The following is a 25,619-nucleotide window of genomic DNA, read 5'->3' as shown; positions in this document are numbered from 1 at the left end:
CAGCAATTTCTATTGTGTTTGGAAATTAAATATTTTATCCTTGAGATTTTTTTCTTTTCTACTACCCAACTAACAATCACTCATTTTACAAGCACCTTTACGACGAATCGATTCAGCATGATGCTGAATAACATTTGGATAATTTTCAGGCACAATCTTTGTTCGGGTTTTGTTCACACAAATTTGGAGAAACTATAAAGCATAGTGTTGTGTACCAACTGAACTGTTTGTTGGAAAATCGTTTTACAACTATATAGTAAAGCTGGTATTCAGCTTTAGCAAAAATTATTTAAAATAAATAAAATGCAAAATTTTTCAATTTCCACGACAGTTTATGATTGGAACTTAATGCTGTGAACAAATATTGTGAAATAATAACTACACATAAATTTACCTAAATCCAGATTCGAACTCGAGACCCGTCGATTGCCAGCCGCATGCATTCCTATCTGCGCCATCCTAGAGATGATGAATTGCAGCGCTCAAATCAAAACATAAACTTCCCGTGGTTTAATAATGATCAGACTTCGATTCCTATTCAGCAGTGGTGAATTAGCACATACATTATGGTTAACGACTGAGCAACAGATAACTTCAGCTGTTGTTCAGTATAAAACACCTGTTTTCCATCATGTGCTCTGAGTCGAAGTATGATGAAATGAAAGCGCTTATTTGACTTGTGAAAAACACATTATACAGATACATCCCAAGTAACCAAAAGTTCCGCTTCCCATGACAAAATGCACTTTCAAGTTCCGCCAAGTTCAGATAAAGTTCCAAACGGAACTTTCTGGTTGCTTAAGAGGCTAACGATGAGCCTTGCTGGAACTTCGGTCACAAGTTCCGGCAAGGCTAATTGTTAGCCTCTTAAGCAGCCAGAAAGTTCCATTCGGAACTTTATCTGAACTTCGTGGAACTTAAGAGCTGCTTAAGATGCTATGTCGGAACTTTGTCGGAACTTTCAAGTTCATAGAAGTTCAGTTCAGTAGCATTGTGTTTCAATGAAGATTAAATTTATTTCTTTTACAGAAAACAACTGTTTAAGCGTACACGAATAAAAGACAAATATGAATTTATCAAATCAATGAATACTAGGCTTGAGCCAAAAAAAAAATGCCACCCATCGGATTTGAACCGACAGTCGCTGCGTGAGAGCTCTACGCTCTACCACAGTACTACAGCTGGGATTGAGTGGTCAGCAGGTAAAGTCTGACTTGAATCGATTTTCTGTAAGCAGCTAGTTTTGCACATTTGTACAGTAGTGAAGTTAGCTTGACTTTGTCAAGTGTCTTCAGCAGCGCAGCGGTAAGTCGGCAGGCTATCACGCAGGAGGATCCAGTTCAAATCTACATAGCAGCGACATATGTGAATCCGAATGCGGAATCTGGTATTACTCTAAACTGTCAAAAAATATCAGTGAATTCATGCTTAAAAATTTGGAATTTATGGAAAACGGTAGGGTATTTTCTCAATTTTGTAAGATTTCGCGGCATTTCGCGGTATTTCTCAAATTTCGCGCCTAGAGTCCAATTTCGCGGACTTCGCGGCTTCCGCGAAATCGCGAATTTCCATTGTCCCTACTTATGAATAAATTATCATCAATTATTTAAAAACATGCAACGAGGATACAGATAACATTAATGCACCTCTGTACAGTGTTTTTTAGAGTCCAGTACCGCTTGCCACAATGGTTCAACCCAGTTCAACGTGAATCACTTTTACACTAGAGAGTATAGGTACAAATGTAGAGTATGCGGTTGGTTTCCTTTCGGGCGCCTTTGATTTCACCAATGAACAATTATTGGCACCATTAAGTCAGTCGATTAAAATTGCTATTTTTCCGCAACTGTTGATGCTCACTTTTATGTAGCACCTCACGTACCTGTTACCTGTCGCATATATGTACCTGAATATGTCTCGAGACAGATAATTGTTTTGATGCTTTTCTTTTACCATTGGAAGTTACGTATAGCGCGTATAGCCATGATTGCGAATCTTGTAAATCAATCGCGCCGTCTGTGTTCCAAAGCGTTGATAGTTACGATATATCGTGTAGAATTAAACTACACAGGGAGAGGAGCGCAGAGCAAAAGGCACTCAATGTACTCAATGTAGAATACCTCATAAAGGTCTGATTAAGGACAAACGTCTTTGAAACCCAAATCAACTTCGCACAAAAACATCAACTCAAAATGTAAGCAACAAACAAAGGTGGAATTTTGTTCTTGCTCACTTGCCATGAGCTTAAAATAATAAGATCTAGTGCGCTGGTTTTGACTTTTATGAGATTTGTTCGTAAACGCACGGGTATTCAGCATGACCATGCTGAGGGTGACGGGTTCGATTCCCGGTCGGTCCAGGATCTTTTCGTAAAGGAAATTTCCTTGACTTCCTTGGGCATAGAGTATCTTCGTACCTGCCACACGATATACACATGCAAAATGGTCATTGGCAGAGGAAGCTCTCAGTTAATAACTGTGGAAGTGCTCATAGAACACTAAGCTGAGAAGCAGGCTTTGTCCCAGTGAGGACGTTACGCCAACAAGAGAGAGAGAGAGAGATTTGTTCGATTAAAATCGCTAGTAGATTCAAAAGTCAGCCATTGTGGCGGTCATCTTGGGTTTCCTACCAGCTTGTTCTTAAGGACAAACGTCATGAAATCCCGCTTCAACAGTGCATTAGAACTTCAGATCCACAAATCTCAAGAAGCAAGCTACAAACAACAGAATAATAATTCTTGCTCACTTGTAATAAGCTTAAAATAAGAAGGTCAGGTGCGCTGGTTTTGATTACGTAGATATTTGTGCGCTCGGAATCGCGAGTAGGTGCCAAAGTCGGCCATAGAGGCGGCCATTGTAGTGAGCTGTGTTGAAATGGTAATACCCTAGACCAGAGTTATTTCAAAGTTCTTATTTTGCGCTAGCATTTTAGATAATAGCTATTTTTAACTAGGACGCAGGACGTACTCAAATGCATTTCAGTGCTCTCATAAATAAATGAGAATTCGGCAAACTTATTCACTTTTTGTGTAGAAGAAATCATGACACAACTTAGTGAAAAATAAAAAGAGAAAACATGCTTGCGCTACACCAAGTTTGATATAACTACACGAACTTGAAACATATATTTTTATTATAAACTAGCTGCCCCCGGCATAATAAGCTTTGTCTTGCCTACAGCGTTTTTGACGTTTCAAGTCCAAGTCCCCGTTCAAAATGACTGTAAAACGAGTCGTGTGCGAAATTCGACTGTGATAATAATGAATTTGGGTCGAGTCTTAATGGGTGCAAATGTCGCAATAAGATGATAGTATGTAACTATATACAGAACACCTAGTTTAAGATGATAAATGTAAAAAACGATTTATATGCAAATAAAGATTATTAAAAAATTAACATTTTTTTATTCCTAAAATTTCCGATGTGAAACAGCCGTTTGAAAGCCTCTTTAACCTTTCGTAGCTCACGCGGTTGGCCACCACCGTCAGCACCACGCTAATGCTGAGTATAAAGAGCGAGATTTTTTTCAACGTGTTGTACAAAATACAACAGCGCGATCGCTCGAGGGTTAAAAAGATATCATTCTTTACAATAATTCTACAATTATTTATGTTTTGTTGATCCGCAAACATGAATTGTTATTTTTACTGGGAAGACCGATCGAAGTAGCAAATGTAAACTCAATAAATGAAATGTAAAGCTTCCAACCTATATGTAGGCTTAAAATTGGCTCGCCTACTTCGGCTTATTTATCGAACAGGTATTTATAGTGCGTTTTACCCCGTAAGACAAATAATGAAATAAAAAGCATGGGTTGTAGGTAGGACTTATTAACCAGCAATAACGATGCGTCAATTATTGACCAGTCAATCAATCAAACACGTAAATCATTGGTTTACCTGTGTTAAGCGCAATTCAGCCACCAGTTGGTCTGCAATGTCAACTGCTCTTGTTGTGAGGTAGAGAGAGAGGGACAATTTTATCGAGTACAGTAGACAGACATCCTCCGTACGTTCACCAAAGGCCCCGACGGGATACGGGTAAGATTGATCCAACATTATATGTAGGCATGCGAAGTTTCTTTGCCGTACACCTAAAGGGTGTGAGGGGTCTTAATTACGCGTATCGAACAAATTATCTGTAATTTCTAAATATTACAAATATTTTCAGTAGACTTTCATTTGTTGGTTCGATCTCAAGTACCGTTATTTAAGAAGTGTATATGATCATTATTTATCTCATAGAATTGGTAAAATACACATTTGAACTAAGGCCTCAGTCTAACTGATAAAGTACAGTATCGGACAATAATAAAATAATAAAATAAATAATAATTAGGTCACATTCCGTGTTTTTACATGGTGGAGATCAACTTTATCTCATTTCTTAAAAGTATTTGAATCGTGATTGACATAATTTGCATGGAAACTTCGAAAACAGCTTGAAAACCTATCAAAACTAATTTTTCAGTTTTTAGGGAATATGGGGTAAAATGGGACATTATTGTGATATGGGCAGCATGAAAATGTTCCATATTCGTTGCGGATAATCTTTGCTTGAATAATAATGGATGTAGATCATCAACGGAGACCTTCATATGCTTTCTGGTCAAATTTGGCAACGAAACATGAAAATTAGAATGAATTGGGGCAATATAGGTCACATCCCTTGCTCATCCATGGTAAAAATAAACTCTATCTAGTTTCATTTAAGAGTATTTGCATCATAATTGCATGTTATTGCATGAAAACTTCGAAAACAGCTTGAAAATATGTGGAAAAACTATTTTTTCATAGTTTTGAAGGAATATGGGGCAAAATGGAACATTATCGTGATATGGGCAACTTGAAAATGCTCCACCCTCGTGGTGGATAATCTTTGCTAAAATATTGAACGTTTTTCATGGATGTAGATCATTAGCGGAGATCTTCATATGCTTTCTGGACATATTTGGCACCGAAACATCAAAATTAGAGTGGTCACATCTCGTGCTCTTCCATGGTGAAAAACAACTCTATCTAGTTTGTTAAAGAGTATTTGCATCATGATTGCTATGATTTGCATGGAAGCTTTGAATACATCATGAGAACTAAAAAAACTCATTTTAATAGATTTTAAGGAATATGGGGCAAAATGGGACATTATAGTGATATGGGCAACATGAAAATGTTCCACCCTCATTGTGGATCATCTTCGCTGAAATATTGAACTTTTTTTTTATAGATTTATAGATCGTTAGCGGAGATCTTCATATGCTTTTTGGTAAAATTTAGCACCGAAACATGAAAATAAGGGAGAAGTGGGGCAAAGTAAGCCACAACTCGTGCTCTGCCATGGTTGAAATCAACTCTATCCAGTTGTTTAAGAGTATTTGCATCATGATTGCTATGATTTGAATGGAAACATCGAAACTGCTTGAAAATCCATGGATAAAACTAGTTTTTTCATAATTAATAAGTAGTGTGGGACAAAATGGGGCGTTATAGTGATCTGGTCAGCACGGAAATGTTCCATTTCAATTGAGATCAACCTCTACTATAGTATTTAACGTTTTCCCGGGTTATGTGTCGGCGGCAGAGGTTTCCCGGGTAGAGCGAAATGGCAAATAAAGGGCAAATTTTACCATTAAAATGGAATGTTTGAATGGCAAAATTTGCTATTAGTTTGTTTGAAATAAGAGTTAAAATAACAAAAATAATAACTAAATTGCTATGGCATAACAACTAAAGAATAACTGTGTTGATCAAGGGGTTGTCATCAAGGGGTTGTGGGATTTTGCCATTGTAATAACAAAATAATAGCAAAAAGAATGTCAAAATAATAACAAATTTAATTATGATGATAAATTATGTAATTGTTTTGATATTGTGGCAGGATAGTATGATAGTAACATTTGTTATTATTATGTTATTATACTATTTAATAATAACTCGTCAATTACAAGTTTTACAATGATAACATATTTTGTAATTTATGTGTCATCCTGAGCTATTCATAAAGAACTAAAGAATTGCAAATTTAGATATAATGACAAAATATGTTATTCTTTAGTTATTGGTTTGTTATTCACCTCTACCCGGGTTATCTATGCTACTTTGTTATCTTTTGCATTAAAATAGTGCAAAAAAGGGCAAATTGGGGCGAAATGGGACCTTTCCCGTGGTCTGCACAAAACGAGACCACCACCATTCGATTCCTTGTAATTTTTTACATAGAAATAGGTATTTGATGCTTTTCCAAACCAGCGGCTTCTAAAAGTTGCGATTTTGGGTCCATTTTTTCCCACTGTGGGGTGTTAGGGGGCTTCAGTGGAGTTTAAGGGAAGACTGCAGGAGGCGAGTTTTGAGGGGTTGCAAGGCGTTTCGAGTGGTTTTAGGGAATGCCAGGGGGTTGTAATGGGCTTCAGTGGACTTCAAGGGCATCCCAGTACTAACTTTGGATCATAAGAACTCTAATAATTGTATGCAATCAAACTCAAAAATTGATTTCGGCTCTAAAAAAAGGTTACACGCAGTAAAGCATATTTTTTCATCTTTCATAACTTTCATTTTTCGCCGGAGTCCGTGGCGTAGTGGTCACACGTTCACTTCATAAGTGGATGGTCAGGGGTTCAATTTCATCCCCGGCACTTGCAATTTTTCGTCAGTTGCTCATCCCCCAGAGAGCGGCTAACACCTGACCCTCTTCTGAGCATATGCTCTAATGGACCCGGAAACTTGGATATCGGCTAACGACAACTCGTAATGGACCCCCAAATCGATCTGGAAGGGAAATATCCCCGTGCTCATCATTCTACCATGGACAGGGTAGGAAAGTGACAGCAGCGGAAAGGCAACCAGTTCGATATAGTAAAATTAGAATAGCATACATTAAGGCGCTGTACAAAGTGTATGTGCAGCTGCCAATTGGAATCACTCTCGCAGTGTCATAGTGGACAAAAGAGCTGTAAATTAGGTTAAGTGGTTGAAGAATAAAAAAAAAACTTTCATTTTACTTCGGGAAATTAGTTTTATGCAGCCCACAACAATTGCCAATTTGTAACATTGTTTCCAACGGTAGAATTGCTTTTTTTTATTGAATTATAACATATTTATAATTAAATATATATTATTTCAACAGTTTGCGTATTTTAAGATGTTCATAGTTGTCATTTATTGTTTCTCTAGTTGTTTTCAATTTCTCCCTTTAAATTTAAAGAAGACGTCCAAGAAATTCAATAATATGCGAAAGTAAAGTAAAGATGTTAGCGCTATTTTGTTTTTATTTTTGTATTTGTGGTAGGCAGTGAGCATGCATGATACCAAAAATTACGGAAACAATCGGTGCCTAAATCATCTATTTTTGAAACAGGATGAACATAGAGACATAGCACGAAGAAGGGTACTCATACCCTAATAATTATATTTGTATCGGCCTAATATAATTCAAAATAACTATAGACTCACCTGTTCGTGCTTCTTTAGATAGCCAAGGCGTGGAAACGTTTTATCACAAAACTGACACCGATAAGTGCCATCATTATTCTTGCTGTGACTATTAGTGTGATTGTTGTTTTTAATTATTTTGTTGTTATTGTCAATCCGATTGCGTCGCTCCGAGCGGAATTTGTCTCCAGAAGCATCAGCGCTGGTAGCACCGGTAGGATCCCCGTTTGGTAGGAAAACTCCAGCTTCACCGTCGTTGGTGATCGAGTTGGGCGTCGTCATGCCATCTGATATGGAGGGTGAAAAACTTGACGATGTATGCGAAGAGTAGAGCTCTGTAAGACAGAACAAAACCATCGGATGTGTAAGACTATGTGAAGAGTGAAATAAGCGGAAGTCATAATTAGATTGATGACTGCTATACAATGATAATCAGGTAATGGATTATTTATGATGGCAAATTTATATTGATGTGACGCTCCATTACCCCGATTTACGGGTGTAGTTTGAGATGATAAGACTGGTGCTGATCCTTTTTATTATTGCGCATTTTCGTGAGAACGGATAAATGAGGCTACGCAGAAGAATATGGAGAAAAATGAACATTTGCATCAATCACAATTTGTTGGGGGTTGCGATAAAGGGTAGATACCACAACATATAATTTTTAACATTCACGCATATGCTACCGTACGCGGGATTTGTTGGTGTGATTCATTGCTGTTTTATGCATAGAACTGAAATGGAAAAAAATACCCGAGGAGATTCTCAAGAGTAATGGTTTAACTCGCAACAGGTGTTTTATTGCTTTCCAGTGAAAATCTGTAGGTGAAATAATATGAATAAAGGTGAAGTTCATGTTGCAGCTTCACAGTGGGTGGCGATAACGATTATCTTGGTTTGATATTTAACAAAGATAGGTACTTAAAAAACCGCTAGTGGTGTTTAGTAGTCTACTATTTAGCTATTGAGAGCATAAATTGAGCTTCCTAAAAGTATAAATATTTTTTTTTGTATCACAGTGTGATGCTTCTCCAAACACATAGGGTATGTGTTCCATCAGTAATCTCATGCTCCCATGTTCATCCTATTCGAAAACAAGCGATTACGGCACCGATTCATTCCGTTCATGGATGCTCACTTCTAACAAAAAATACAAAAATGAGAAACAAAACAAACAGCGCTTCAATCCTTTGTTTTTCGTAGGATGAAAATGGGAGCCACATGCTTAATAAGGGAACCAGTACCCTATGCTGGTCATGACTATTAATTATACATTCTGAGGATTGAACTAAATCTGTTATCCTAGAAAACGAATAAAAATTTTGTTCGACAGATTCAAATATTTTGTTAACTGTTAATGTTTGTTAAAAAAATGATGGTGCTACTTTGGAACGAAATTGATCAGTATACAATGGAAAAAGAAGAACAACGGTAAGAATAGAAAATTGCTAGTGAATTTGACAGTAAAAAAACAAATTAATTCTTTAAATTCCTGAACGCCTCAAGGTAGGCAATTTCCTTGAAAATAAGCGAGTTCCTCTCTAATAAATGATTATTTTATCGAAAAAATATGCTCTTCAAACTGATTCACGTTCAAAATAGTACCATTACTTCACAATCAAGCTTCCATAAAAATGTAAACACGGAAAATTCTAGTGACAATTGATTGCTTAGTAACAAAAATTTCAGTTCAGTAAAAATGCACTTTGAAAATCCTTAAAAAAACAACAAAGCTAGATTTTTTCCAAAAATTGAAATGTCCACTCTCTCATATCTAGGCACCTATGAACAAGATAAGGAAAGAATTATATGATCATAACAAGCTCTTGGAATGGAATTGAGAAAAAAAAATAAAGAAAATAATGAAATGAGTGATCAATTTCAGCGCTGTATCATAACGTCCGAAGCCATTATGTCCCAAAACGTCGAAGCATGCAACTACATTCGTCACGAGGTCCAAGGAAAGAAGGCATCCAAACTTTTAAATGTTATTTAGCATTTACAACCCCCATGGGGACAAGGATGGGAACAATCACTTGCAAAGTGTTCTATTCACTTCCTGTTTTCTCAGCTACAGCAAGTGAGTGTAACTCTTTGCAATTGAATGTTCCCATCCCTGCATGAGGACCGGGACATTGTGACCCCGAAAGTTATGATCCGGTCCCATCAATTACATTTCGCTGATCGATTTGACCCCGGTTAACGGTACATTCAGCTATTAATGGTGTCATAGAAGATTTTTATTCTTAAATATTTCAGATAGGTAATTATAATTTGTAAGAATTTGGCTTACACATTCACATTCAGTGATTCTGATATCAGCCAGTACAAGTTTGTGGTAAGAGATCATTGGTCACGTGGGTGCTCTATGTTATTTTAACTTAACAATTAATTAATAATATTTTTTTGAATATATTCAAAGCTTTAAAAAAATATGACTACAGCTTAATACGTACTGAGAAGGCCCTTGAAGCTTGTGGGTCTTTGGAAAAGTCATATCTACAACTTCTCCGAATATATTTTTAATTCATAATTACAAAAGATAGATATTGTTTCTCACTCAAGTTCCATATTTGTAATACAAAGTACAGAAAAAAATTAAATCTATATATATATATATATATATATATATATATATATATATATATATATATATATATATATATATATATATATATATATATATATATATAAATGAGTTTGAAGTCCCTTTGAGGCAACAAAACTCAAGAATGGATGAACCGATCGGCATGACTCTTGCCCGGTTCAGTTCGTATTCGGGATGGCTGTGTTTATATGTACAAAACGTTATGAAAAAAAAAAACAACTTAAAATAAGAACAATTGTAAAATTACTGAGTCTTATTAGCGGGGAAGAAATTCAAAACGATCGCAATAAGACCAATCTAGAGTGCGGTGCCAAAATGAGCCCACAACAGTTGTCAAACAATCACAACCAAAATGACAGTACAACGTCTGCCGGGACAGCTGATATTTATCGCTCTAAAAAGCACTAACAATTGTTTCAAATTTAAATGTACCGTCGTTCGGGGTGACATTGTCCCTAGAGGGTAACATTAGTCCATCGATCCTACGGATTCAATATAAGTCAGAGAATTTAACGGTAAATGCCAAGTATCTTAGAATTATATAGTCTAGTAGCTTAGCACACAATATGCATTCCCGCCGTATTCTAAATGACTATTTCAGAAATTATAAATAAGCTATATTTATTGAATAAAATGAATAATATTATAAAGTTTATTATGCTCTACATTTTTACATTTCATTTCAACTGTCTTCATATTTTGAAGAACAGTCGAGTTGTCTAATTATATTCTCCAAATTTCAAAGAAGTTTTGAACATTTTTTTAAACATTATTTCTTACTAAAACCAATCATATTTGTTCATATCCATATGTTGTTATCATCTCTGTTATTCCAATTTTGTCATATTTGCTATGGAACAATATGTTGTCCAATATGGTGCCTACATCAAAACCAGGAAAAAATACATGAATTCATTTCCACAGCACTTTTTTTCTGATCAACTTCCTATTTTTCAAGTTTTCTATGCAGCATTACGACTTCCCCTTAGTTGTTCGACGTTTGTGTGCACATTCCATTGCAATTACATACTACAACTATTTTTTGCAGCTCATCCGATACTTCAAATGGCAGAGCTAAACATACCAGTAAACTATTTCAATAAGCAGTTGTTAAGATATCCGTTTGCGTTACATTTTTTGGTCAAAACTTTGGAACATATTTTGTTGCATTACAAAGGCCCCCAATGATGATTCTAGATCAATTATTGTAGTGAAAATATTTTTTAACACTTAATGAGAATCATCTTTTTTTCAGCCCCAGCGTTCTGTTTGGTTTACGGTATCTAAATAGGTGCTAAGTAGAACGACATCTAAGGCATCTAGAAGGATTTCATCGTCTTTCTCAGAAATGATCCCCTTTACGTAGAGCTGGTGAACTACATATATGTGTCTCTCGGCGAGGGTCTTGCATGCATAAACAAACACTCACTTGGCACCGCCGCAACAAAGCAAGGCGAACTTGTTCCCCCATCCATCGAAGCTAATGAGGATGTGGAGTATTTAATCCACGCTTTTATCACTTCTGCCGTTGAGGCGAACTAAAGGTCAAGCGTTATTCTTCCGACGAGCCTGGATTTATCTGTGGCAATGCGTGAATCCATGCTACTTCATCAGTTTAGCTGCCGCTTGATGAAACGATATATCGTCTTAATCTTGATATTAAACTAATGTCATAATTGTTCTCGCAGTCACGCTTATTAGATGTGCAGCTTGTGTCTTTTGCCGAGCTCAGAGATATGGGGAATGTTTCAACGAGCAGCACGCTCATTCATACAAGTGGCTTTTCAGAGCGCGCCACCAGAAGATTGAGGAAGTGTGCCTTTAATTGGCGTTTCCTCTCGGTACAATTAACAGTAATCGTATTTAAATTTGGTGTCATATGCTGAGTAGAGGTGAACTGTGTGTACTAGGTGGGACATCTCTAAGGAATAAGAATCATATTTTTGGGATCAACTTGTTAAAAATGGGCAGAGTCCTATTATGCGCACTTTATGCAATAACATAGCGGTACAGTCGAGTCTCCTATTAGACGCTGCCACCCAGTTTACGCCCACCACCATTTCTCAGCTGTCTTGCATCCAACCCAGCTGATTTTTTAGAGCAGTTAGTGCTTATTATAGACTCATCATATACAAAAAAAAAGAACTAAATAGCTCAAAAGACAGCTTGGAAAACGTGTTGGGCGTAAAGTGGGTGGCAGCGTCTAATAGGAAACCCGACTGTATACCTGAAGATATGAGAAGAAAGAGAATTGCCTGCTACTTAGTTGTTCGGTTGGTCTCATTTGCTCTCTATACAAAAATTGGTATCGAAGAGTCCTTCGTCGGCGGATATGAGGTGGGTTTTTGCGAGGGCCGAATCAACGACGGGTCAGATGTTTACCCTGCGGCAGATTCTCGATAAATTGCGGGAGTACAACTTGCAGACCCATCATCTATTTATTGATTTTAAGGCGGCGTACGATTCAGTGAATAGAAACAAATTATGGCAGATTATGAATCAGCATGATTTTCCTGCGAAGCTGATTAGACTGATTTGTGCGACAATTGTCGAATCGAAATCAAGTGTACCGCAACCCGATGAAGTTTCGTAATCGTTCGTAACCTTAGACGTACTGAACCAGGGCGATACTCTTTCAAACTTACTGTTCAGCATAGCACTGGCACGGGTGATAAGGACAGCTGGTGTTCAAAAGAACTTTTAAGAGAGAGAGGGAGAGAGACTACGAGGAATAGACGATTAACACCACAAGGACCAAGTACATGATTTTTGGTGGTTGACGACGCGCCGGTCCGGCTGTGACGAAGTGGCTAGGTGGTGGAAAGTTTGGTGTTGTGGAGAGAAATTTGTTTAAGGACAAGGTTGTTGAAGTGCAAAGATGGCAACCAAAATGGCCACCTTTCTTTTCACTAGAATTTTTTGGACCACAAATATGGAGAGTGAACACCAAGCAGCATTTTCAGACCGATGCGCTTGATTAATCTTGGGATTTGTACTCGAGAAAATGCGAGGCAAAATGCGTTGTTTGGAATGTGGACATAGGTGATCTCCACCTTAACTTGGCACGTTAGTGACGTTGATGTTACCCGCGAGGTGTGAAGATGGATTACGGCAGAAAATCGGGCCTCTTCCCGAGTAGAGGAAAAAAGCTCAATAATAGCATATTTGGATACGAAGTTGAAAAAGCGATATTGGTTTGTTTGAGATAAGAGGTAAGAGTACTAAACATAATATCTTAAATTTCCCGAAACATCATCATCATGTCACATTTAGCTCTCGGTATGATCTTACCAATAGCAGCGAGCCGTTTAATTGATCTCCAAATATCAAGTTTTACTATTGCAACATAGCAAAAATCAATTTTTGATATTATTTTCAGCACTTTTATCTCTCATCACAACACAACCAATATCACGTTTTGATCGTCAGTACTTGACCTCTACCCGGGCTTGGATCTGCGAAACTAGGTAAAGTCCTGTAGGCTGCAAACGAAGGCAAAACGCGTTGTACAAGACTTTAATTTTGCCGGTTGCTTAATACGGTCATGAAAAGTGCACGTTGAGAGAAATTGATCGGAGAGCCTTTGGAGTCTCGAATGGCGGCAAACTGGAAGGCGGCATCTGGCAGCGTCGCATGAACTACTAATCGCGCCAAGTGTATAAAAAGATGGATATAATGAAGCGATTTGAACAAGGCAGGCTGTGGTTGGCTGGCCTCGTAACTCGAATGCCGGAGGAACGACAAGCTAAAATTATATTCAGCTGAGAACCAGGATGAGGCCGTCAGTTTCGTGGTAGGCCGTGCACACGTTGGCTTTTTACAGTTAAACTTTGAGTGGCCGGCAGGGTGCACGACACGGGTACCTTTTTAAATTTCAAATCTCGATATTTAAATGGTTATTGATAGTAACAAGTTGAAACATTGCTAGATCTAAGAACTCGTTATATCTATTAATGGGATTGACCGAATTTTGAAGTGAGGAGGGGCTTTTCATTTTTTATTACTTTGAATGCCGGCAGGGTACCCGGGTACCCACAAAACTGAAATGAACATATCTGCGTCAATTTTCCACTGATTTCAAAGTTTCTTGGATCATTCAATTGAAATACTCCTTATCTATCTTATTTGGTTAGACCGACCTGATCACCGTGGTTTTCGAAAAATTCGGATTTACATGTCCTTATACCATGTTGAAGTCCACATTGTTGAGGCTAGGATACCCTAAAGTGGCCATTGCCTGTTCCGAAACCAAAGCTTCAAAGTCAACCAGTTTTATAATCTCAGGCTGGTCAGATACTATATGCTGAAGCGATGTTAGAATAATTAATCAAAAATCCCGTACATTGTATTGTATAAAACATGGACTCGAAGATCCGGATTCTCCGGCATCCACGGTGATCGGACCAGTCCAGCCGAATATTATCCCGGTAGATATTGAGTTTCTGAGTTGAATAAACCAAAAATTTAAGGTTGAAGGATTCGTCATTGATATTACCGTCATCATTGAAATTTCGAAAGCAGTTTTCTCGTTCAAAACACAAATGATCGTTATGAAAATGTATTCACTGTATATCCAGATACATTTTCATTATAAATTGTTATGCTTTGAAAGAGAAAACTGCTTTTGAAATTTCAATGATGACGGTGATATCAATGACGAATCCTTCAACCTTAAAAAAACCTTTATGAATTTTACGGAGAGATGATCATTTCAATTTCGTGGGTATCAGGGTACCCGGCATTCTACGGGTGTTTTTAAGGGCTCTTAATGTTCAGGGCGAATGGAAGGGGTTGGTCCAGAACCTTTGAAGAAAAAAATGCAACGTTGTTCAACAGGTAAAGGAATAGCAACAAATACGATACGTGATTTTTCCCCTACAGTTGAACAAATCTTTTTAAACGGCTGCCCGAGCAGAGGAGAATATCTAATTCATAACAACAGAATCACATAGCCTGTATTTATATCATAATTTGTTATTATTAACTTATCAAAGTATTACTTTTTTATAACATGTTTTGTTGGGCAATCTTATTTTGTTATGATCAAGTTATTAAGTTTCATCCACCAAATAACAGTTAAATAATATACTTTGTTGTAGACCAACTTTTGTTATTATTCTACTATTGAAAATGTACAAATATGTGATGAACTATAACACAACAATAACAAGTTTTCAAATTCACTGCAAGATTTATTGTTATTAAGTTGTTATTGAATCTAACAAAACATGTTGTTAAACTGGTCTTCCAGGAACATTTTTTTGTTATAATTTTTGTTATTTTGCCGCTTATGACAGACAAGTTTATAACATAATAAGATATGTTAATAACATAAAAATTACTGATTCCATTATACAGTTATTATGCCAAAATAACATATTTTATTATGCTTTTGATATTTTCTTCTGCTCGGGTGACGCTAAAATAAAGATTTTCCAATAGAGCTGGAATTCGGCACGGTAGATGTGAGACCAAAACTTTTACGCTAAAGATTTGGGGTCGAATCAGACTCCCAACAAACTCACTAAAATGTGAATTCTATCTTCGCAAGGGCAGTAAAGTCATGGGTCCCGAAATGATCTAAATATCGTAAATACCTACAGATAATAAATGGAACTCAGAGAAGAAAATAAGAGAAAATTGTAATTTCACCATATAAACCGGTCTCGGGCTACTGTATTCGTTTGGAGTTTGGACAATAGCAACCTTTATGACGTAAAAGATTGAATAAGCAGTGAACATAAGCTGAATGTTTATAAAATATGTCCATAAATGCCCTCATACGGTTAAGTAATTAGACGTTATAAATTTCCATGGGCAACAGATAAGGTTAGAAAGTACAATGTTTATGCAAATCCAAATATGCAGTAAGAAGGATCAGAAAACTCAGCAGTTCTTCAAAACATCCTTTGAGTTAACATGAAATGAAAATTCCAATGGAAAGATGAAAATCCTAAAAGGGATTTGTATAGTCCAAAAAACCAAGTTAATTTAAATTTTCTGAAACAGTTTCAAACATTCATTTTTTTTGCACAAAAATCTTTACCACATCCTGCCGGACAATATTTAACTTGAAGTATTCGATATTGTGCTCAACAAGTATAGAATTTAAAGTAATTTTTTTCATGATTCAAACTACCACACATCTAAAAAAAGTCTTTGAAACAAATATTCACACAAGGATTACATTTCCATACAAGGTTGCGACCATTCATTTGCAAAGATTTACATTCATTTGCTATTATCTCAGTTCAGAAGCATGTCATCGAAAAATAATGTATGGATGAATTTAACCTTGTAGTTTCATATGAAAGTTTGCCGAATAACATTGGGGTCGCAAACGTATACCAAAGTCGTGAGCGAGCTGTGAAGGCAACTCTCCACGCGGTGAATGTAAATTTCATTCAGGCTGTGGAAAGTTGCCTTCACAGCTTGCTCACGACTTTGGAATGCGTGTGCGACCCCAATGTTATACGGCAAACTTTCAGATAAAACTACAAGGTTAAATTCATCCATACATTGTTTTTCGATAGCATGCTTCTGAACTGAGATAATAGCAAATGAATGTAAATCTTCGCAAATGAATGGTTGCAACCTTGTTTCCATATGAATCTCATTCAAATTTATCATAATTGTGGCATATTAATCTATATACAGGGGTTACTCAAAATAACTGGGACAGGTAAAATTTTCACTTTTCAAAAAATATTCAACTCGCAGTAACTTTTCGAAAAGTGCATCAAATATTCTCAATTTTTTACTGTAAGTTCATCAACTAGTTGTGTATCAGTAGTCCAATTTTGGAGAAGATCGGACAATTGTCCACGGAGTTATAAAGATTCTAGAAAAAGGTAAAATTATCCGATAGCCAACTTTGAGCTGTTATATCTCCGGATTCAATAAACCGAATGCAATGAAATTTTGACCATTCATGTCTTGTATAATGAGCTATGAAAAACCTTTGGCTTAACTTAAAATTCTTAACATGGAAGAAAATTATAACGATTAGATTATTTTTCTAATAAAACGCCAAATTATCCAAAACTTCAACATCGTTTCAAAATTCAAGATGCAAATTATAGTTCAATTAATTTCCCTCTAAATGACTTATATATAAACTAGTATATAAATGTGTTTTGAAGGAAAGTTACAACATAGCCGCTAATAAATTGAGAAAGTAATGGGATGCATATTAGAAATTGATGAATTTACTAAAAAATCATGAAATGAATGAAATTGTTATTACTTTTTCTCTTGTTAAAAATTTAAAGTTAAGTTAAACGTTTTTAAGAGTCATATAAGTCATGAATGGTCAAAATTTCATTGCAATCAGTTCATTGAATCCGGAGATATAAAAGCTCAAAGTTGGCTATCGAATAATTATACCCTTTTCAAGAATCTTTATATCTTCGTGAAGAATAGCCCGATCTTTTCCAAATTTGAAACACTGATACACAACTAGTTGATGAACTTACAGTAAAAATTTGAGAATATTTGATGCCTTTTTCAAAAAGTTACAGCGAGTTGAACATTTTTTGGAAAGTGAAAATTTTACCTGTCCCAGTTATTTTGAGTATCCCCTGTATATATAACAATGCATTGGCATACGTGGGACCGCGCATAACTTTCGAACGGAAGGTCCGATTTTGGTCGTCTTAGTTTTGTTCTGTTAGTTTTCACCCAAGGAAGGTTTATGAGGCAAAAAACGTGGGAAAATGGAGAGTTTTTGAAAATCGATCTTCCATACCTTTTGACCGGGGATTTGGACTTGGCAAGGGACCTGAAACGTCAAAAAACGCAGTAGACAAGACAAAGTTTGCCGGGGACAGCTAGTATAATATAAACTTATTTAAAACTACTCTCAAATTTTGAAGGTTCCAAAACTCAATGTAAAAGAACTTTTAAAAAGCTTCAATAGTATTTCGCCTCGATGGTTTTTATTGAATTTCTGTTAAAACAAATGTAGAATGGCCACAATTTAAACTTGGTTTAAATGTTTTTGAATTCATATTAACACTTTCTCTTGTAACCCACTGAAAAAAATCTCATTTTATAAACATTTTCATCTCTTAATACGCGTTGAAATCACTCGATTTTTGATCCTTGCACAACGTTCCGGTATCCTACTTCAGTCCAACACTGATTGTGCACATGCTCAGAAGCAGGCTCTCTGGGTTGATTTTTTTGTTCGGTTTGCTTGCCTCCTACACACATGCAGAAACATAATTGAGTTTTACATATCAGTCTTCACCTTGGCTCATCATCAGCGGGTAATAGTCCTTGCTGCTTTGCTGAATCCTTTCAATCAACGTTTCCAGTCGCGTACTTGGTCCCCGATATAACATTCTCATGGCCATAATATGACCCACATGTATTCACACAAAATCACTATTATCTTCAATTTTTGCAATAGGATAATTGCCACATTTTTATCCAGTTTCCAACGATACAGAACACTGATGACCTCATAGTTTCGCATTACATTCGTAATGATAGATATGATCACTTATTCACATTGATTCAACATTCAAAGGACCTATCACTTATGCTCTTCATAGGGTATAACACGGTGCACCAAAAAACCCCAAGTGGGCTCATCTATATCCAACGCACCCAACGAATGACTGGTGACTGAGCTCTGTTGGGACGCCAGCGCCCAACTATATACTGAAGAAAATAAACGTATCACATAGCACCGAACAGTAAGGAACAGAAACTATATTCACATTCGTCCACAACCCACACTGAACCTATGATTCAGGATTTTTTAGTTCTTCTCTCACTCTCCGATTATCTCTTAGCCCAGAAGCAGAGGGACTATGCTCTTATGTTGGTGGCTCACAAACCATCAGTGCCGGGTTGTGCGGTGCTATGCTGTGGAATTGGTAAATCCATTTAGGTATTCCAGCCAGCGCCCGTTGGATTGTTTCTGCTATAGTTACTCCGATGTCAATGCCTCGTTGCGTTTCCTTTGGAGAGCAAAGCTCGAGGAGAGCCAAATAGCGAAACATCGTTAACATGGTTTTGGTTCTCCACGCTGTAATGAAGGAATGCCTCACACTCTCATTCAATGCACTCTCTCACCGTGGGTTAGTCGAGTTCCCCAGGAAGATTTCGAGCGTTTATTTTCTTCGTGATTTCCCATGCTTTGGAGCAGTCTACACCCTGGCATCGTCGTCGGAAAGATCGTCGAAAATTGAATTGAGCTGTAGAAGGCACAGCGCCGTGAAGGGTGACATTAGACATAGGGGGCGATATCAATAGCATATGAGATAAAATGTTAGACTTAAATGCGTACGGTGACATAAAATATGTATTAATAAGACTTAGTTCCAGAGATTTAGATTTCACAAAAGTCCTATCGTTACTGGGAAATTGTTAAATATTTTTCCTAAAGTCAACACTCAAAGACTGGAACCTTATATTAACTCACAAGACATACAATCTTCTCGACATTTATAAAACATAGTGTTTTTTTCCTTTAATTTCATGAATTCCAGCTAGTTAGATAAGGATGACTTGTGTTTTTTTTTTTTTTGAATAAGCAGGTTGTAACATATTACAAGAAAAATTTCTGAGACTTAACAAGTTGAATTACTGCAGAATCATCTGCAGCCATGGCTCGCAATTTCAAAGTGAAAATTCTCAGCCACGAAAGCAAATATTTGTATGAAAAAGTATCAAAAAATCTAACAATATTTCTGCATTTTATACAAGAAGTGTCTCAATTCTTTCGCTATAAAATATCGCTGGAAATTTTTCATGGGATTTCTAAAGTAGACTTCAAAGTAGCATTCTATTTAGTTCTGTATTACCTATACTTTGTCAACCTTTGCTATGATATGGTTGACCAAAACATTCAAAGAAATCATTGGTATTTTTCTTACGTGTTTTTTTTTTTAGGAAAACATTTCTCACGCCCCATTGGACAATTTTTGTTTCAATTAGGTATCACCATTTTTTTTTAACCTTCACGTACCCGACCCCCAACATCTCATTTTCAAACTGCTGGTATTTCGTCAATTTTCATCCAACTTTTTTGAAGTCGCCTTCAATCGATCATAAATTGGTGCAAGCAGTGTTGGTAAAATCATACTCAAAGCTCACTCATGAACCGCTCCTGCGTGAGTAAACTCGCGCGCGATTCTGAATCATTTTCTCATGCGCGAGATTTTCATGCAAAATCTCACTCTCACGAGTCAAGCGCCGAAATCTCGTTCGCTTGTAAAACGAATCCAAATCAATTTGAATGACATCCAATGTTGTTGTACGATAGATTTGCTTTTGTTCTATCATACAGTCCTAAAAACTTCGATGTAAATAATAAGAACACCAAGAAATAACGCAATGAGTGAAATCGCGAGTCAACTCATGCATGATTTTTTCGGCAGTGAGTTTGGCGAGTCAAGAATCGCGCGTGAAACAACTCAAGCATGAGATTTGAGAATTTGAATTTTTACCAACACTGGGTGCAAGTGATGACCATGCAATATCCGGATCCCTTCCGGAGATATTCCGGAATGTACTGAGGTCAGGGAGGGTGCCGAAATGGCTAAAAATGATTATTTCGTGTGTTATTGTGTTTAAACCATCGATTTTCAGCGGAATTTTCATTGCGAACAATAAAACACAACTGCGATAAGCAGATTTGAATAAGTTGACCCATCCGGATCACCGTGACAGGTCCCGCGGGGGCCTCATTGGAGTCACTTCTGGTTTTCATCCAAAATATGTCGTGCGACATATCAAACTTCATGATTTCGAATGACTGAGTCAGAAACGATACCCTGAAATCTGTATCAACTAAAATGGCAACCCCGGAACATCTAGCATAGGTTCCACGGGGGTGACATCGGGGACATTTCTGGTTTGCAACTAAAACATGCCGTGTGACTTATCAAACTTCATGATTTTAAGAGAATAAGGGCTGAAAAAATTGACTGAAGTATGAAGTAACTGATATGGCCGCTCCGGAACACCTTAAAGAGGTTCCGCGAGGGCTTCTTAAACACAATAACACACGAAATAATCACTTTTGGTCATGTGGCAAAACATACAACTCCCCCTCCCCCTGACCCCAGTACAATCCAGAATATCTCCGGAATGGTTCCGGATATTTCATGACCACTTGAGTGTAATAAACTTGCACCAATTTATGATCGATTATGGGCGACTTCAAAAAAAAAAATGGATGAAAATTGACGAAATGCCAGCATTTTCAAAATGAGTTGCCGGGGGTCGGGAATGTGAAGGTTAATGGGCTTGGTGAATAATTTACTCTCATATTAGTGTCAGATAACACTTATTATGCTTCCATTCGATGTTGTGGACAGAAAGAAATCAATCAAACCCTTTATTTTATTTTCATTATTTCATTTTAAAGACACATAACACAAGACAATAACATTCAACAACGGACAACCCCTTATAACACCCAGTGGCCCAGTGGAGACTTTTCCGTTTGACGAAAAGTTTTTCCGGACTGGAGCGGGAATCGAACCCACACTCCGAGACTTACGAGACACCTAAACGACAGACACCGCAGACCGCTTGGCCACGCAACTCATTTCATTTTCATTTTGCAGCATTTGATGGATGGGGAAATTAGAGCGCAAGTCAGACCAAAGCCGATGATAAGCAGGAGTAATGGCTGAATAGTCTTTGACCACACAAATGTCATGGGATAGGAAAAAGGTATTTTGGTGTGGGGATACAGACTTTACAACATCATTTCTATTCAGCTACAAAATGTTCAAAATTATCACAAAATCCGGCTGATAAGTACCATGAGATAAAGATATACTAGTACATAGTAATAGGCGTTTAAGAAGTTGAGTTTATTAATAAAAGGTTACTAAGCTTAGTTGACCTATTAATATTATAGTTACTTAAAGCAAATATAATAAAAATCTTTGCTTAAAGATTAATTTATATGACGAAAAGCCGACACATGATTTATCATCTACTTATACTTATAGCTAGCAACCGATTGAATAACATAGAAACCCATTATTTACGTTAGGTATCCTTCCAAAAAAGCAAAAAGCTACAAATTTTATCAATTAGCTTTGATTACGAGACCAAAGTATGCATATAAATTTAAGGCTCAATGGTTAATTGCATATACCTTCCGAAATAAAATAAAACAATCATCTCCAAAATGACTGGTATCAGGATTAGGATGGGAATAGGAACAGGTAAGGAAATAGGAAAACCTACCCTAGTACCCTAGGGCACTAATAATGCGAACCATAATGAGTTCAAATAGCGCCCTGAAAAGGATACTGTAATAACGCATAAAGCGTAAAGAGAGCCTATAGCTCTTTTCCACAGCAGGTCAGGAACAACAGAACGTCCTGCAGATTCAGGTTACTGAAGTCAGTTTTACTTAATAAGTGTTTACCGAGTACTCGGAAACGCAGTTGCGCACAAACTGAACAGTTACATATCAAATGATATGAAGTTCCAAGATCGTACTCACAGCTATCACATACAAATGAATCATCTTGCTGAATATTCGGTATGTGACATCTGAGTCGGTACATACTTGGCCACCCCTAGAGATGGGTCAGTACAGTGCAATACAATTTTGGTTGACGACATGATCCAAATTGTTTGTGCTGAGTTGCAGCCCAGGTGTGAACCTGAAGCTTTACCCAACACTTTGATACCGGAATATGTAGCTGACCCAGGGCCAGTGAAGTCATGTGATGCCAGTTAACCAATGAAGCCAGGGCCAATGAAATCCAGTGCGAGCTAACTCATCAGCCAACTAATTTCCAGCGATGCCAGAATAACCAGGTACCCACTCCAGCTCCTCGATTTGAGTTCGACAAGCGGTATTATTTTGCCCATTACGTGTTGCTGAAGTGCTGATTGCACTCCGAACATAAGAGCAAAGATTTCGGCCTGAAAAACAGTGAGTGTCTACCAAGTGAGTAAGACTGATGCAGCCTTAGCTCACGAGAATAGACACTAGCACCTGCTTGGCCTTCAAGAAGGGAGCCATCAGTGTAACATACGATACCTTCTGAAATACTTCTTTGCCATAAACCAAATGTCCACTCTTTTCCTTTCCTTCTTGTACACGGTGTCAAAATTTTGATTATTATCGAACATTCATGTACCTCGGATTTTTCTTTCTAGAATGTTAGAGTTTCGGCTAATATTTATAAATGCAAAATTTGAAAATATTCTATCGGGGAAAATTTGAGTTAGATGAGTTTTTAGCTATTTTCCATACTAAAAATCAATAATTACTATTTTAGCCCAAAAAACGTCCCATACAAAATGTATGGAAAAATTTTCGCCGATGAAATATTTTCTAGTTTTCCGATTATGAATATATAGCCCAAATACTAATCATTTTCGAAGAAAAATCCGAGGTACATGAATGTTTGATAATAATCGAAATTTTGACACCGTGTTGTACAAGATGAATGTGTGGTGGTGCAACTTCAAAGAGGACTTCGAGCGTTGCCTTGGGAGTTGAAGAGAATGCTCCAGTCATCGCCACTGAGCACATCCTTTGGGGATGGCCTAATTTTGATTGAATTGTTCTCACTTCGCCCTTTTGCCACCACACAAGACATCCATAGGCCAATGTTGGTCGGATTACAGTTGTGTAAATCCATTTGATATAGGGGAAATTACCTATTTGTTCTCTTCGTCTTGGGGGTTTTTTGAAACCTATTGAACTTAGAGTTGGGCTCAAATTCTTCCCAATCAATGTGAATTATATGGCCAAGTTTCAGGCAATTTGGCTGACACAAACCCCCCATGACGAAGAGAACAAACCTGCCGATGATACCCAATGTTACCCTACTTGGGTTTTAGACCCTAAGTTGTTCAAAAGGTACGCCGGCATTGTCCGAAGGCCATACAAGCTTTCTTGATTCTGAACTCAATGGATTGGATACCCCACTTTGAATAAATAAAAACTCCAACGTACTTTGCCTGTTCAGTCACATCGATTTTAGAATCGCAAAGGTCAAACGCCTTTACGGTTTCGTACTTTCCTTGACAAGAATAATAGATGTTTTACTCGGATTAACCGAAAAGACATATTGGTGACACCAACCCTCAACATCCTGAAGGGCGCTTTGCATCAGGTCGAAAAGGGTGCTGATGTACATACTCACTATCACTAACAATGTTAGGTAGTCGTCGGTAAAACCATAAGTAGGAAAACCGCTATTATTGAGTTGCCTCAATAGCGTATCTGCTACGCTACGAGATTCCACAAAAGCGATGACAAGACTTTCCCTTGGAGGCACCACAAACACTCAATTTCCTAATTTCTGGTTGACGCAATGTCTAGAAGAGATGTCGGTTTTTGAGCATTTGGTAAATCCCATTGGCAATCATTGGAGTTATACAATGACTCCGTGCGGCTTCCAATATGGCATCGAAAGACACGTTGTCAAAGGCACCCTCGATATCTAAGAAAAACACCCAAACAAGATTGGTTTTAAGCGAATGCCAGTGGACTTACCAGCTTGGTAGGCATGTTGGTTCACATGAAGAGGCACGTTGGCCAGATGAACATCACGGATGTGATGATCCACAATGCGAAGAAAAGAGGTCAAACTGATTGCTCTGAAACTCTTTGCTTCTTCATACGAATCACGACCCACTTTCGGAATAAACTTCACAGTAATATCCCGCCAGGATTTGGGATTATACTCTGTAACAAAACTGCAAACAAGTATTATTTCCAAGCAAAATAGGATAAGTCCCATCTGTACCATAAGATTTGAAAGGAGCAAAGGGCCCACTCAATTGATTATATAGTTACAATTCTCCGGGTCGAAGCCAAAGAATCTTAACTACAAGAAAAGACATCAGGTTCATCCGAAGATGTAATATCCACACATCCGGGAAAGTGTGCATCCCAGAACATCCTCATCAAAGGAAGTAAAATCGCCATTTGGCAAACGAAGTTCGTTCACTTGAAAATCCTTAGACTGACTTCACCAAGGACTTCACTCAATCTGGAATCATTTGTACAAAGTTTTTTTTTCCAGCCTGATCGTTCAGCAGACCGTAGAGCTTCCTGGTAGATCTTGCGAGCCAACCTGAAAGCCTCCGAGCCAGCCAAACGTCGTCTGTTCCAACTCTTTCTACATTATCTCCTGAGCTTCGCCAGATCAGAGTTCCCCCACGGGGTTCCTCTTGTGGTCTTCACAGACCGTAGGGGGTAAGCTTCTTCAAAAGTATCCACGAAATTTGGCTGCAAACCAAATCGGTAAAGAAATCTCAGTTGGTTGACCGGGGATTCCTGAAACGCAAAGCTTGCGAAGTAACATTTAAATGTTCAAAAAGATGTAGCGATTGTCTGATAAAGATTCTTCATCTGGCACATGCCAATTAGTTGCTCGTAAAAATACTTCTACAAGAGCAAAGCGTTATTTCTAACACTTCCTCTCTTGCAGATACCATGAAGGTTGGGCGGTTGCGTAAGTTAAGTTTTGCCCGTGTAGCTGCCGGCTTAGAATAGCACTACGGACCACCTGTTCCGGGGGTAAAAGTCCTCCAAACAGAAACAGGTAACCCCAATCCGAGGTGTCAGGCGACCCGTGCTGA

At 37.5% G+C, this 25,619-nt stretch overlaps 1 protein-coding gene across 2 annotated transcripts in view; it reads right to left on the bottom strand.

Annotated features, from left to right (window-relative positions):
- The window catches only part of LOC109407507 (zinc finger protein 423 homolog), a 177,732-nt gene that overhangs the window by 25,643 nt on the left and 126,470 nt on the right, over positions 1 to 25,619 (bottom strand). Inside the window, exons 1-2 of one of the 2 annotated variants that reach the window (XM_062856802.1) lie at positions 18,286 to 19,415; positions 7,445 to 7,758 (exon numbers count right to left, since the gene is read on the bottom strand). In XM_062856802.1, coding sequence (XP_062712786.1) covers positions 7,445 to 7,758; positions 18,286 to 18,391 — 420 coding nt within the window. In that variant the 5' untranslated portion in view covers positions 18,392 to 19,415. Of the gene's footprint in view, positions 1 to 7,444; positions 7,759 to 18,285; positions 19,416 to 25,619 lie in introns of those variants that run through there. The other variant, XM_062856801.1, reaches the window with a different exon arrangement.

Source organism: Aedes albopictus, chromosome 3 (genome assembly GCF_035046485.1).
Source record: "Aedes albopictus strain Foshan chromosome 3, AalbF5, whole genome shotgun sequence".
In the NCBI taxonomy this organism is placed as follows: Eukaryota; Metazoa; Arthropoda; class Insecta; order Diptera; family Culicidae; genus Aedes; species Aedes albopictus.
This window is presented reverse-complemented; position numbering and strand designations above follow the sequence as displayed.